Source organism: Lissotriton vulgaris, chromosome 7, assembly GCF_964263255.1.
Source record: "Lissotriton vulgaris chromosome 7, aLisVul1.2, whole genome shotgun sequence".
In the NCBI taxonomy this organism is placed as follows: Eukaryota; Metazoa; Chordata; class Amphibia; order Caudata; family Salamandridae; genus Lissotriton; species Lissotriton vulgaris.
The window spans coordinates 853185980-853201135 of NC_141695.1; the positions used below are offsets into that span (position 1 = coordinate 853185980).

Below are 15156 nucleotides of genomic sequence, written 5' to 3' on the forward strand. Positions count from 1 at the left end.
ACAACAGCAAGGTACTTCATCAGTAGAGAATTGTTTCTTTTGAATAGCTCTGGTCAAGATCTGCTCTTTTATATGGAAATCCGCAAAATTTACCAAAATTGTTCAAGGCTTAGCGTTTGGATGTGGTTGGGCCAGGACCTTATGTGCCCGCGTAATTGTGAGATCTCCTGAGTATTCCAGTAGAACATTCTTTTCAATTAATGTCTCGACCCATTGAAGGACTTGTACCCTTGCACACCCTTCCGGAACTCCTATTAGACGTAGATTGGAGCGGAGTGAATGATATTTTAACGCCTCTATTTTATTTTCTAATGAAGATTTTTCAGTCCTTGCTAGGTTTACTTGTTGCATGACATTCATCTAATCTTAAAGCTGCAAGATCCTTGACTCAACTTCCTGCATTCTTGCGCGGAAGCTGGCCACTGCTTCTTCTATTTTAGACAGTCTTTGGTACAGAGATGCTATTTAAATTGCTTGTGTTACTTTTAATTCTCTAATTTCATCGAGAATCAAGCTCAGCACTGCCTCAATATCACACTACACAGTCGCCTCCTCTCCTTGCTGCTGTTTTAAACATTGCATCTCTTGGGGTCCATTTGGTTCAAGTTGCGCCTGATCTTTCTGCCCCATATCCAAGACCACTGCTTGAGGCTGATACTGTGTAACCATCATAGTTTTGCTCTGGACAGCGGAAGATTGCTAGATATCATCTTCTTGCGACTGTGCTATCTGCGAGGGCTCTGGACAGGGGACAGTATAACTAGAAGGGGCCCAGTTTCGACTCCAGGGGAAGGCACCTGGGACATGATGAATGTGGTTTTCCCTTTTGCAAAGAGTGGGTACTCTTTCAACTTGACTTGGGTTAAACTGGTGTTACCTTCATCCATCTCCCCACATGGTGAATTTTGTTTAACCTTTTTACTTTCCCCTTTTTTCGACCTCTGCCGCCCAACTATTCTCTGGCCAGGGATTTGTTATCTCATTTTGTGAGGGAGATTCTTCCCTTATTCCTCCTTTGGATGCCAGTAACTCCTATGGTACATTTTCCTGAGCAGCCCCCGCAGGTTCAGCTTCTGCTCCGTTGTCCAATATATCTTCCTCTGAACTCAGAGGACTTGACAGGATTATTGACCCATGACCTGATTTTAGGCTGTGCTCTGCTCTTGCTGCTGTGGATGCTATCTTCATTTGCGCTGTTCGTGTTTTAGGTTTAAGAACCTCAGCAGTATCCAAATTGCCCATTACGATAACCATTTTTAGATGTTTCCCCATTATGGAGTGCAGACCACTCCTGTTCCAGCTTTAAGTAAGAAGGGTAGAACCAACCAGCAACCCACAACCCGGACACCTAACACTGAAGAGATTTTGTGTGTAACCTGAGAGAAACTGAACTGAGTCCTGCTTGGTGAATGGGGAAATAGTGACTCGTTTATAGTGTTACAAGGTCTAGCCTGTGACTGAAAGAACTGTGAATATGCACATTATTTAAAAATTGCATCACACATATTATAATGCAGGCTGCCGCAAACAATGTAGACATTTATTGCTCAATTCAAAGCAAGTGTTATCCTTCCTTTTCAGGGGTTTTGCTGCAGTTTCAAAATATTTTTAGAACTCCACAATGTTCAAAAGGGTGTAATTTCTGATATTTTTCTCTTTCCATGCATGTCATTGCTTGGTTTTGCTCGCGAGAAAGTGTCACACTTTTGGCAGTTGAATGTCACTCATACTTGTACACAAACCATGGAAATGTCACACATGATCAATATGGGAACTTGGCAGCTACTATGGGTCCCATATAAGGCTAAACTACTAGAGCTAGTGACGATGTATGCGAGGAAGGCCTTTGCGGGAATTAGTCTATTGCAGCAGTGCTGAGAAGTGCTAATAATCTCACTTCTAAATTAAAGAGGTGCGGGTACTCTGGACAGTCTCTGCCCATTTAAAACACCGAGAACTGATTTGTAAGCTAGTTGGTTGATTTTTTTTTTTGTATTTATGTATTTAGTATTCGTTGTCCCTAGTGGTAGTGTAATTAACTGGATGCAAAGGCTCACGTGGCATCTGTAGTCCTTGTTCTATCTACTAGAAACACTTTTGCAAGTAGAAGTTTTCGATGGAGCCGTAGCGATTACATCACCGACTTCCTGGGCCGGCGCCAAGATTGGTGACAGACTGGGACCCGGGGTCGCGTGGCGAGCGAGGCAAGTGCGAGAGAGGGAGCGTGCCGCGTGCGCGCGGGTGGCTGCAGTCCAGTGATGAGCTCACCGCCCCAGCCCCTGCCATGCTTTCAGCCTAATGAGATCGATAGGCGTGCGGGGGGAGGGCGCCACCCACCCCGAGAGCTGCTAATGTCCTCAGTCGGCCGCGGGGAGCTAGGCCGAGGCTTTTTCTTTTCTCATAAGTGCCGCAGCCGAGGACCAGGCCCGCACGTAGAGAGGTTGACGAGGGGTGGGAGGTACCTGGGCGGCTTTTAGCCAAATGAGGTTGGACGTCCTCTTGAAATTCATCACCGCCGCAGGCACGCTTCCTTTGTGCGTAGACACGTGTCTTGAGGCGTTCTCCCACTGACACGCCGTCCTTGTTCACCTGCATTCTGTAGGGCAATAGGAGACGCTGTTGTTTGTGGAAAAGATACAGTAAACAGCGTCTTTCTGACAATAGATATGACTGATTTCTTGATTTTGTGAGTCACATATTGTATGTCCCTCTGTGGTACTTTGCCTGTGAATGAATGCCAGCCCTGTCCCACATGGCATAGCATGATGGAGTCGGGGTGCGATGGGGACACACCCCCATGTCGTAAGTGGGAGTTCCCACGATGTGCGGCCTAGCTTAGGCCCCCAGTGAATAATAATGAAGAAACACCCGCGTGGCTGTGGTGCGGACGGAAGACCCGTTGCCATCTACCCGAGTTTATTTAAAAGCGTCCGGCCAAGCGTGGCCAGAGGATGGTACAGGGTGTGTCGTCATGCAGGCCAGTCTGGTGCAGGAATGGTCCAGGATTCCAAAGCACCCACCTGCTGGTGTTTGCTGCTGGGTGCGTTTGCTTGGATCTCAAGTTTCTTAGTTGCATGTGTGATAAGCTACTCCAGTGCAGCTTTTTACCTTTGAATTCTGAGACTTGTAATCCTGGTTTTATAGTAGAACAAACAAGACTACAAATCCCATAATTCATAGAAAAAAACTAGATAGTAGTAGCTCATCACGCATGAGCCTAGGAAACTTTGCAGGGCTGCTTTTGGTCTTCCTAACTCACTTACACCCGGAGCTTCAGATGCAGAGGCAGCAGGGGTGCAACATGGAAGGGGGGGGGGGGGGGGGGGGAAGGTGAGCTAACACTTCCAGCCAGGGCTGGCCCTAGCACTGGTCGCATATGGTGCAACAGTCTTTTTTTGTGTCCCCTCCCCCATTTCCCTTTTCTCCATGAATTCCCTCAGTGCCACTCACCACCAATGCACCTCATCTCTCGATACACCCTTAAGACAAACATTTTATTTTTCATAGCGATACTCATAGTTTACTCACCCTTAGTTCTGTGATCTGCATGGTACACGTTCTTTGTAGCAGGCAGGCACATTAACCCTCTGCACTTTGTGGGTGGCAGGAGTGTCCATGTTAGTGCACAGTGAGCTATGCAACAGTGTGAGTGTAGGGTAAGAGAAGTGACTGCGGGGTGAGTGAGGTGACCATATGAATTTGGGTTTGATGTAAGTGCAGAGTGGGACGAATGAATGCATGGTTAGTGATGGGCTCGTTTGAAAGAGATTGCAGATTGAGCAGTGAGGGGGACAGGTGAGTGAAGTGTCACATGAGTACAGGATTTGTAGTGTGCTCGTGTGACTGCAGGGTGAGGTACAGAGTGAACAGTGCAAGTGCATTGTGAGTGCAGAGTGATCACTGTAAGTGCAGGGTGAGCTGGTGAATGGTGCGAGCGCATGGTGATCATTGTGAGTGCATTGTGATCACTGTGAGTGCAGGGTGAGCGTGAAAGTGAAGGGCGGGAATGAGGAGTGAGTTGTCTGAATGCAGGGTGCATTCCCAGACACTTGAAGTAACTCAGCATGTTACTGGCGGCCGCATATGGTTTCAGATATAAGTTAAATATTGCTATTATGCAGGGCTTTAAGTGGGATGAAAAACTGGGGGATCTCTCAAGGAGGGGCGTGGCCGATATAATTAAGGACGTGGCTTAGAACATTTATGCTAAACATCTGCGCTCTGCATAATATGCTGCCCGACTGGTATTTTGTTGCTTCTGTTATTGCCTTCACATAAGTAACATTACACCTACAACAAGCCAGGACTATTGGCTTTGCCAAAGGTTGTTAGTTGCATAAGGTAATATACTACATGCATACATACAACTATGGCTTCGTTGTATATAATATTGAAAATGCTTTAGTTCTTGCGCAAGAGTCTGTGGCGTAATGGCTAGAGCTACCACCTTTAGAGCTGAGGAAGCAGGTTTGAGTCTTAGCACCGGCTTAACATCCTGTGTTTCTGGGCAAATAACTTAATCGTACGTGCCTACCAGACAATAAATGAAGATGTTCATGTTGGTGCTCATGTAAAGAACCTCGAGTTTAGCAATACAGAACTACAAAAAAATAAGATTCACATCAAAAGAGTGAACTGCTGCAGAGTTAAAAAAAAAAATTCCCTTCTGAGTTTGAGGGTGAAAATGGAGAGCCCGATAGGGACCCGTCTCAAAGTCTGCTTCTAAGAACTGCAGGTGCTGAGCGCCGACAGGACCCGGCCGACTTAAAGCCCTGCTATTATGGCATTAATTGGGGATCGAAGGGGAAGGAAATAAATAATGTGCTGTTCCTGCAACAAACTCCCAGTCTTATGATTAGGGTTGCCAGCTCATTACTTTGATGTTCCAGAATGTACAAAAATAAGCAGTCACCTAAAGCCCTTTTTCAGCACTTATCTGTGCATACTTCGAACAGAAAATATAAATAGAAAGCACTTTTAATTGTGTTGTAGGGCGGCCTGAATGATCCATGGCTGATAATTAAAGGGAGCAAAGTCAGAGAAGTCGCATTACAAATGAATACATACTTTTTATTTATAACCCTATTTAGTGTCAAGACAAAGTCTTTACAGGCTCTTTATACAACACGTGGCTGGCATTTTTCCTTTGGCAACCCTACTTTATATTCCTTTTCATTAAACGAATTCTCACACTACAGCAGTTAATGTAAAACACAAATGTAAGGATTAGGCAAAGTGGGGGCCCAAGGGGTACTGGAATCAGAAAAAAAACGAAGCCTCAGTAACCAGTTCACAAAGGTATGTAAATATGCAAATGGTCTTTAAAGACCTTTGAAAAACTCGGGCATACCGGAGATAAGACCCCACAAAGTCAGTGTTGTACCCCAACTTGGTTGTAGGCGTAGCTCACGGCTCACAGGGTCAGCCTTTGGTCACTCGGTCGCAGCCACGCTTGCACTAGCGCAGTGCAGGGATGACGTTATTCATTGTTCATTGAGCCTGCGGGTGAATGAGATAACATCATTGACGGGCAGTATGTTCGGTCTCCATCTTCGTGAAAGGGGGTCGAGTGACTGATGACATCAGGACATTGTGCTGACATGACTGAGCCCGGGATAAAGCACGCCTCCCTCCCTGCAGAGCAGAGGCAGTGGAAGTGCCCTCTCTGCACTAATAATGGCGTTGCTATGGGTTCGGAGTCTGCCCATTTGTGATGCTGGAATAGCTGTGTGGGTTAATGCACTTACTTTAGAGAGCTCTGTGCAAGCGGAGTGCACAGGCACCGGTTTTTTTCTAGGGGAGGAGACTCCGCCATTTATCCTCCTGAATCGACCTCAAATTAAATGTGCAGCACTGGGCTCTTGCACTAGTAACATCTGCTATATACTATATAAAAACCGTGGAAGCATGTAATATGCAGAACTAACAAATAATTGCATTCTCTGCCTTTTGGGCATGCTCCACGCTATACAAAGCTGTAGTCAGGGTCGGACTGCTGGACGCTAAAATCATCCCTTATACCAAACGTGCAAAACAACCCAACACTGCAGGGCATGGTGGGTCATGGTCATGGCAGCCCAACCTGCTCTGAAAGCAGCCCCCTTGCTTGCAGCCCACACGGAAATAATGCCAGAAAGTCCTCTCCTGTTTTGGTTGTACTAAAAAGAAACTGATTAAATCAACTACGATGGGAAGTGAGGAATTACCAAGGTGGCTGTTTCCTGCTCTGCAGACCAAACCCTCTGTGCGGTGACCCGCTATGTCGCCGAAGAGGAAACAGGGTAAGCCAACGGCGATCAAAATGTTGCTGAAATGTCTTGGCTTAAGGCCGAAGTGCGGGCGTGTGGCGGATGTGCAATAAACTAAAGCTCGCGCGCGCTCCTCGAGCGTTCTATGGCGCTCCTGGCTCTGGTATCCAGAGCGGTGTGTGGTCCCACTCTCTTCAGCAAACCCGCTATGTTTATACCCCGACCGAGCCTGTGTTGGTCAGGCAAGCACTCTTCCGTCTGTGCGTCAGCGTCACCGGCAGCAGGGTTACCCAGGCCCAGCCCAGCCCTCTTAAAATAGAAAAGAAGATGTTCGTTGCCTCAGAGTTCCCTCGAAGAAGCGAGTCTTGGAAGAGGCTTCATGGGGTTTCATGCCAGAGAGCTAAGAGGCAAGTTGCCTGTGTGTGTCTCCGTATCAGGGTGTATCACAACAGAGACACACTTGTTGATTAGAAAGAGACTTCGAATAGATAGTATAGTAGAGCAGCGTATCTCGCGTTAAAATCCGCAGTCTCTGAACCGACAGGTGTTTATTGAAAGCTCTCGGAACAAACTCTCAACAACTCAGAGTTGTGGACAGGGTGACTGGAACAGAAAAGAGGTCCAGGAACCTAAATAAAAGTGCCCCCCATTAGTGAATTAGAACGCTAAAAAAGTGGCCCATGTTTACACACAGGGGAAGTTTTGAACTTATAAAGACATGCTGTACAATTACAGTGCTTAACTTGTTAAAAAAAAAGTTCCAGAGCTCTAGTCAGAAGGTAACTTCAGCTTGCACTGCCCATTTCCCCTGGCAATTGCAGTAGCAGCATAACTAAGAAGTCCCACTCCTACAAGAGTTAAAATTCTGACAATTTCAGGACCCCAAAGTTAAAACGATGGATGTGGCAGCAGGTATTTGTCATTTTTAATTTATATTGAACTAATAAACAACAGTTGTTGTGCTTATCTATGAATTAAAAAAACAGCACCACCATGTGGCAGATACCATGTGGCAGGTACTGGTGCTGACATAAGTGCGGGTGCTGAGCACCAAAAACCACAGCTCAAATTAAGCGATGCTTTTGCTAGTTATAGGATACTGCATGGGTTTGAGCCAGTGGTCGAAGTGGGGAAAAAAAAGTAGGGGAACTGTGGGTGGAGAATCAGGGGGCGGGAACAACCGAAGATTGAATCAGTGGGCGGAGTCAGGGGTGTGGCTAGAAATAGCAAAACATACCAATTTTTAGTACGTTTAGCATTTCACTGACCAGTTACAGCTTATAACGTTATTTAATTAAAAGAATGGATATGTTTATTTGAGGTTTAATTCAGGAAAAAGCAAATACTCATAGGGAATACAGGTTTATGTAAAGCATGTGAAATATAAGCAGGAACAACATGTTACCTTAATGCTTTTACTCTCATTGTTCAGAAATCCATGATTATTTTTTGTCTCAAACATTGAGGTCATGAATGCAGGGCTCCTCCTATACACATGTGTTAAGCAGGGCTCAGAAGAGAAAGGGACTCTTCAGGAGAATCTAGACTCACAGAAACCCACAAAGGCTCCTTCATATTCATGTCAGCCAGCTGGCTGCTCAATCATAATATTGTAAAAAGAACAACTGGTGGACAGAATGCAGAGCAATATCATACATTCACCCCAGTGCAGAGAGATGGGCCTAAATCCATTGTTTATTTGCTCACATGCGATTCCAGTTTGGACCCAGCCATATGCAAATCAGTCTTGATCCTGTGCCCAATGAGAACAGTGTAGCCCGAACTGCCAGGCCAGGTCCTCCCTGGACTGGAAACAAGCATCCTAGGACCGGTTTCGGGCTTTCAGCCCTCATCAGCCAGGATAGCTTGATTCCATTGGCATGGAGAGCACAGGACTCATGTCTGAGCATACCCGTCCCACTCGGGGTGACAAATGCAAAAAGAACAATTGATGGACAGAATGCAGAACAAGGTCATACATTCACCCCAGTTCAGAGATCGGGGCTTAAATCCATCGTTTTTTGCTCACCATGCCATTCCAGTTTGGACCCAGCCATATGCAAATCAGTCTTGATTCTGCGCCCAATGTGAACAGTCCAGTCCGAACTGCCAGGCCAGGTCCTCCCTGGACTGGAAACAAGCATCCTAGGACCGGTTTCGGGCTTTCAGCCCTCATCAGCCAGGATATCTTGATTCCAATGGCATGGACAGCACGGGACTCATGTCTGAGCATACCTGTCCCACTCGGGGTGACAAATGCAAAAAGAACAATTGATGGACAGAATGCAGAACAAGGTCATACATTCACCCCAGTTCAGAGATCAGGGCTTAAATCCATCGTTTCTTGCTCACCATGCCATTCCAGTTTGGACCCAGCCATATGCAAATCAGTCTTGATCCTGCGCCCAATGTGAACAGTCCAGCCCGAACTGCCAGGCCATATATATTCAAGTGTCCTTTCATTCGGGAAGTGAACACAAAGCAGTACCCACTGAACTATACACATAACATATTGCTCTTTGATATGCATGGTACATGTTCTTTGCAGCAGGCATATTACCCCTCTGCACTACCTTAGATGAGTAAAATAGCCACTAGACAAAACATGCTCCCATCTCCCTCCAGCAGGTACATTGATCACCAAAGTTATCTTGGCACTTATATTGTTGACCGAAACCTGCTGAATATACAAATAACTTTGCAGTGTTTTTAAAACTCCTGCACTTGTACAAAACCGGTCCCCCCAAACTAAACTGGCCCCCTACCCTTCCAGTCGCCCTGGGAAACGCCTACTCCTGCCCTTTCACTGCTCCTGTCCAGTCAGTACTCCTGCTCATGCTCGATCAACACTCCTGCTTCGTCAATTCCCCCGACCCCTCCCTTCTCCTGGCCCGTCACTTCTACTGGCCCGTCACTTCTCCTGCCCGTCACTGCTCCTGCCCTGTTCACCGCTCCTGCCCTGTTCACCGCTCCTGCCCCGCTCACCGCTCCTGCCCTGTTCACCGCTCCTGCCCTGTTCACCGCTCCTGCCCTGTTCACCGCTCCTGCCCCGTTCACCGCTCCTGCCCCGCTCACCGCTCCTGCCCCGTTCACTGCTCCTGCCCAGTTCACTGCTCCTGTCCTGTTCACTGCTCCTGTCCTGTTCACTGCTCCTGCCCCGTCACCTCTCCTGCCCCGTCACCTCTCCTGCCGCGTCACCTCTCCTGCCCCGTCACCTCTCCTGCCCTGTCACCTCTCCTGCGCATCACCTCACCTGCCCGTCACATCCCCTGCCTGTCATGTCACCTGCCTGTCACTTCTTGTGCCCGGTCACCTCTCCTGCCCTGTTGCCTCTCCTTCCACGTCTCCTCTCCTGCCCTGTCGCCTCTCCTGCCCCATCACTGCTCCTGCCCCATCACTGCTCCTGCCCCGTTCACTGCTCCTGCCCCGTTCACAGCTCCTGCCCCGTTCACTGCTCCTGCCCCGTTCACTGCTCCTGCCCCGTTCACTGCTCCTGCCCCGTTCACCGCTCCTGCCCCGTTCACCGCTCCTGCCCCGTTCACCGCTCCTGCCCTTTCACCGCTCCTGCCCTTTCACTGCTCCTGCCCCGTTCACCGCTCCTGCCCAGTTCACCGCTCCTGCCCCGTTCACCGCTCCTGCCCTTTCACCGCTCCTGCCCTTTCACCGCTCCTGTCCTTTCACCGCTCCTGTCCTTTCACCGCTCACATCCGGTTACTGCTCTAGCTCATGCCCCGTCACCTCTTCTGCCTCGTCACCTCTCCTGCCTCGTCACCTCTCCTGCCCCGTGTCCTCTCCTGCCCCGTCACCTCTCCTGCCCCGTCACCTCACCTGCCCATCACCTCACCTGCCCGTCATGTCACCTGCCTGTCTTGTCACCTGCCTGTCATGTCACCTGCCTGTCATGTCACCTGCCCAGTCACCTCTCCTGCCCTGTTGCCTCTCCTTCCACGTCTCCTCTCCTGCCCTGTCGCCTCTCCTGCCCCATCACTGCTCCTGCTCCGACACTGCTCCTGCCCCGTTTGCAGCTCCTGTCCTTTCACTGCTCCTGTCCTTTCACTGCTCCTGTCCTTTCTCCGCTCCTGTCTTTTCACTGCTCACACCCGGTTACTGCTCTAGCTCATGCCCCGTCACCTCTCCTGCCCCGTCACCTCTCCTGCCCCGTCACCTCTCCTGCCCCGTCACCTCACCTGCCCATCACCTCACCTGCCTGTCATGTCACCTGCCCGTCACTTCTTGTGCCCGGTCACCTCTCCTGCCCTGTTGCCTCTCCTTCCACGTCTCCTCTCCTGCCCTGTCACTTCTCCTGCCCTGTCGCTGCTCCTGCCCTGTCGCTGCTCCTGCCCCGTTCACTGCTCCTGCCCCGTTTACTGCTCCTGCCCCGTTCACTGCTCCTGCCCCTTTCATTTCTGCTGCCCCGTTCATTTCTGCTGCCCCGTTCACTGCTCCTGCCCCGTTCACTGCTCCTGCCCTGTTCATTTCTCCTGTCCTTTCACCGCTGCTGTCCTTTCACCGCTCACACCCGGTTACTGCTCTAGCTCATGCCCCGTCACCTCTCCTGCCCCGCTCCTGCCCTGTTCACCGCTCCTGCCCCGTTCACCGCTCCTGCCCCGTTCACTGCTCCTGTCCTGTTCACTGCTCCTGTCCTGTTCACTGCTCCTGTCCTGTTCACTGCTCCTGCCACATCACCTCTCCTGCCCATCACCTCTCCTGCCCCGTCACCTCTCCTGCCCCGTCACCTCTCCTATCACTGCTCCTGCCCTTCATCATCCCCATAAGGTCACCAATCATAGACTTCAGAACATTGGAATATTTTCTTAAATCACTAACAGACTCCTAAATACTGGGGTCAAACGCCGGGGCTGTCATTGCTTGAGTTGGAAAAGATTTGTCTGCACAGATGGCATCATTTTCAATGGGGCTTTGCAGGGGGGCGAATCTGTTAGTACATGTAATTATTAAATCTGCCAAATCATGTGCACATGGGTCAGGAGGTGGTGTAAATACTGCTTCCAAATATGAGCTTACTTGTTTGGTTATGGGTGCAAAACCACTCGTGCCCTTGGGTTTCTCAAACATCTTTGGAATGGTGTGTGTTACACCGGGGCCTGTATGGGGAGGACAACTGTCAACAGAACTAGAAGTGGCGTGAGAACGGCCCCGGTGCACCTCCGGGCCGAGATTGCCGGGAAACAGTCTGGTAGGCATTGATGAACGTAAACACTGTGAATATCACTGCCACAAAACCCAACTAATAGCAGCTTTAAATTGGTATGTAAATTTGCTGGCAGCGTCCTCACAAATGAGGTGTGATCACGGGCTCACAGCAGCCGCAGGGCCATCAGAGTAGCCGTTTTCGCACTATGCTACACTGATGGCCCTTTCAGTCTCACTTTGCAGGCCCATTAGACCCAGCGGGGAAGGGGAGGAGGTCGGGCGCAGTGCAGAGGCCTTCTGAATATTCACGTTGTACCACTCATGCGTGAAAAAAGGTGTACTTTTAAAGTATGGCAATTTTACAGTCCCCGGTACGCTCTTTCAAAACTAAGAAGTAGGGGAACGGACTAACATAATTTTAAGAAGTAGGGGCACGCCGTGCCCTTCCGTCCCCACCCACTTCTAACGCTGGTTTGAGCTTGCTGTGGGAAATGTTTATTTTAGTATCAGGTAAATCGGCAGTAAAAACGTGGCCCAGCAGACCATATAACAGGCCCACAAACAGCCAAAGAACCCGCCCACACACTGACCTCCCAGGCCAGCCCACTGGGCACTGCGTGATTGCTCTGTACGCCAGCCCGACTCTGGCTGTGGACTTGAGTAGGCATAGTTTGACGTCACGAGATTCGCGGTTCAGCTAGTGTCTCAGACAAAGGAGATGCACTATGAACAGTGCCCCATTATATGCAGAGCCACAAGGCATAGGATGGTGTGCCTCAGTTCAGATGGTGTTTCAGAATAGGCTGGGCACCAGAATAGAGCGCGCCTCGCAGCAGAACATGCCCCAGAATAGATGGCCCGAGTCACAGCATCTCTAGAAGCAGAATATGTCTTAAAATAGAGACGGGGGCCAACTTGTGCCCCTGAACAGTGTTTCAGAATTAATGTCTCCAGCCACAGCCCTGTCCCAGGAGAGTGCATCTCAATATATAATGGCTCGCAGCTGAGAGATTCCCCACCCCAGAATAGACAGGCTCTCAAAGCACGCTTTGTACATTTGTTTTTATAGGTTTCCAGATTTATACAAAAAGGTTATATAAAATTAATTGCATTAATATTCTATAATCATAATCCAAATTTCATAATTTTTGTTCAATAGCAGCACAAAAGTAGAATTTCATGATTATAGTAAATGTCTAAAATGTCATTTTACGTCATTTGATAAACTCCACTACAGACCTACTCTATCAGCTCACTTAACCCCACATAATTCCCACAGCACACTGCATTAAAATGAACAGTAAGGATGTACGAGTACTGCATTATTGATGTAACTAACCTTCCCTGGCAGATTGTAGCCAGAATAGCAGAGAAGACAGTGTATTGTACAGAATCTTCATAATTTCAACCAGAAATATAATGAATTGGGAGCATGTCTGTTTGCTGGTCTCAAGCGAGAGTTGAACTCTGACCCACTTTATTTCTTTCTTCTTTGAACAGGCAGCTGCTGGCTCCAAATTACACCGAAACCTTTTACAGCAGAAGTGGGAACCCGATCGTTAGGCCAGCCAACCTCACAGTGAGTAGCCTAAAAACACTGATTATGCCACCCTAGTCACAAATGCCCATCAAAGGCCTAGTCAACCTCCCAGAGGAGGAAACAGCGAGCAACAATGCCAAGATATCCTCACAGTAGGTATCTAAAGAATGCTTAACATTTGCCCCAACCTCATTCTCAGTCGCCAAAAAAGCTCTGCTTGACCCAGCTAGCCTCATCAACTGTAGCCCAAAAAATGCTCAAAACACACTCCAACCTCATTCTGAATAGCTACAGAATCACCAGCACTGTCCCATCCACCATAAACAGCCACAAAATATCCAACACTGACAGGCCAACCTTCCTATGTGTAGCCAAGTAAGAGCAGATATAACTCTGCCAACGTCACAGTGAGTAGAATTGCCAGCACTTACCCAGACATCCCCATTGTTAGCACACTCCCCAATACTCTCTCAGCTAATGAGTAGACAAAGAATGGACAACAATAGCCTTCCAGATCTCACTGGTGGCAGCTAAAAATGACCAACACTGCCCCAGCCAACCTCATGAAAAGTAGTATAATCAAGTACGCCCAGCATTGGCTCAGTTGACCTCACTGTGAGTAGCCAAAGAATGCTCAATATTTCCTCACCGAGCAGCTGGCCCAGGAAACCTCATTGAAAGAAGCTACAAAACAACCAACATTTGCATAACAAACTTCTTAGTGAGTAGCTAGTGCTGCTCATTTGGCCACCATCCTTTCAATGCGTAGATAAAAAATCCTATCACAGACTCAGTCATCTCTACCATGACTTGCAAGAAACACCCTTACAGACACAGGCAACCAACCTTACTGATCAAAGTCAAAAAATGACCAACACTGTCCAGCAAATCGAACCAAAACAAGTCAAAATATGCTCAATACTGGCCCAGCCAACTCTCACTATGAATAGTGAAAGAATATCCAAAGGTGCGACAGCCAACCTCACTGTGAGTAGCCAAGAATCTACAAATCTAACTTAGCCACCCTCACTGCAAGAAGACCTGCCAATCATGAAGAAAGGACAGTACATCAACATTATTGACTGAGTAGTGAAACAATTTCCCAACCTGTTGACTTAAAATTCAAGAACACTTTGGGTATCAGACTATTTGGCAGTCAACAACTCAGCCCCACAATCTGGGGTTTAGATATAGTTTTATTGCATTGGAAAATCAGTTTCTGCAAAATCATCATGGTGTGAGCAAAAGAATTATACTTTTAGCAAATCAGAGCACTGTTCTATGAAACGTAATAACGTCTAAGCACTATCCCACTAAATGAATATTTATTCTGCCCTCTCTATGCTAATGTTATCCAGAGATTGCAGGACACGACAAACTAGTTACAAGAACAACAAACTATTGTGAACCAATGCAGTACAGTGAGCTAGTGGAACGGCCTTTAAAAATACAACATTAGTGTCTATTTTGGAAAGTTTTCTTCAAGAACAACTTCAATGGAAATAAACAAACACAACCATGCTTAATTGTGTACGGCAGAAATAAAGAACAGTGAACATGGAGGACTCAGCATCCATTTTGAACAAGATGGCATTGGAGCCTAATTGAGACCTAGTTAACATAAGTCAGAAAAACACACTTTAACAAGTCATAGCAAATTTGTTTCAAATGCAATAGTACCATGTCAGTGGGTACACATACATTTGAAAATGAATCCATGTTCTGCACATTGTTAATAATACACAAAAATATCAAATGCACAAAACTCTAACAGAAGGCAGACAATAACAAATACTGGCCTAACCAACTTGACCGTGAATATATCTCAACCAATAGTGCAGGCAACCTCATTGTAAGTTGCCAAATAATTCCCGCACTGGCCCTCTCAACATCACTGTTAGTAGTGAAAGAATATCCAACAGTCAACTTCACTGTGAGTCGTCCTAGAATTCCCACAGCCAAGGTCCTCATAAGGAAAATCTCAATCAGTGTTCTAGCCACACTCATTGTTGACTCCTGAGCATATGCCTGGTAATCCAAAAAAGGCAAATAACCTTATTTGGAGCTTCAAGAATGTTCAGTACTGACCCAGTCAGTCTCCCCCGACTAGTGAAAGAATGCCAAATATTGGCGTGGCCAACTCCACTGTAAATACATGAAGAATGCTCAGCACTGGCCCAGACGCTCTCAGTATAAGTAGTCAGAGATTGTCTA

At 47.7% G+C, this 15156-nt stretch overlaps 1 protein-coding gene across 1 annotated transcript in view; it reads left to right on the forward strand.

Moving 5' to 3' along the window:
* Positions 1-15156, forward strand: part of ADAM19 (ADAM metallopeptidase domain 19) — a 451105-nt gene that overhangs the window by 118067 nt on the left and 317882 nt on the right. The window contains exon 4 of the mRNA XM_086931224.1: positions 12903-12981. Coding sequence (XP_086787350.1) covers positions 12903-12981 — 79 coding nt within the window. The remainder of the gene's footprint in view (positions 1-12902; positions 12982-15156) is intronic.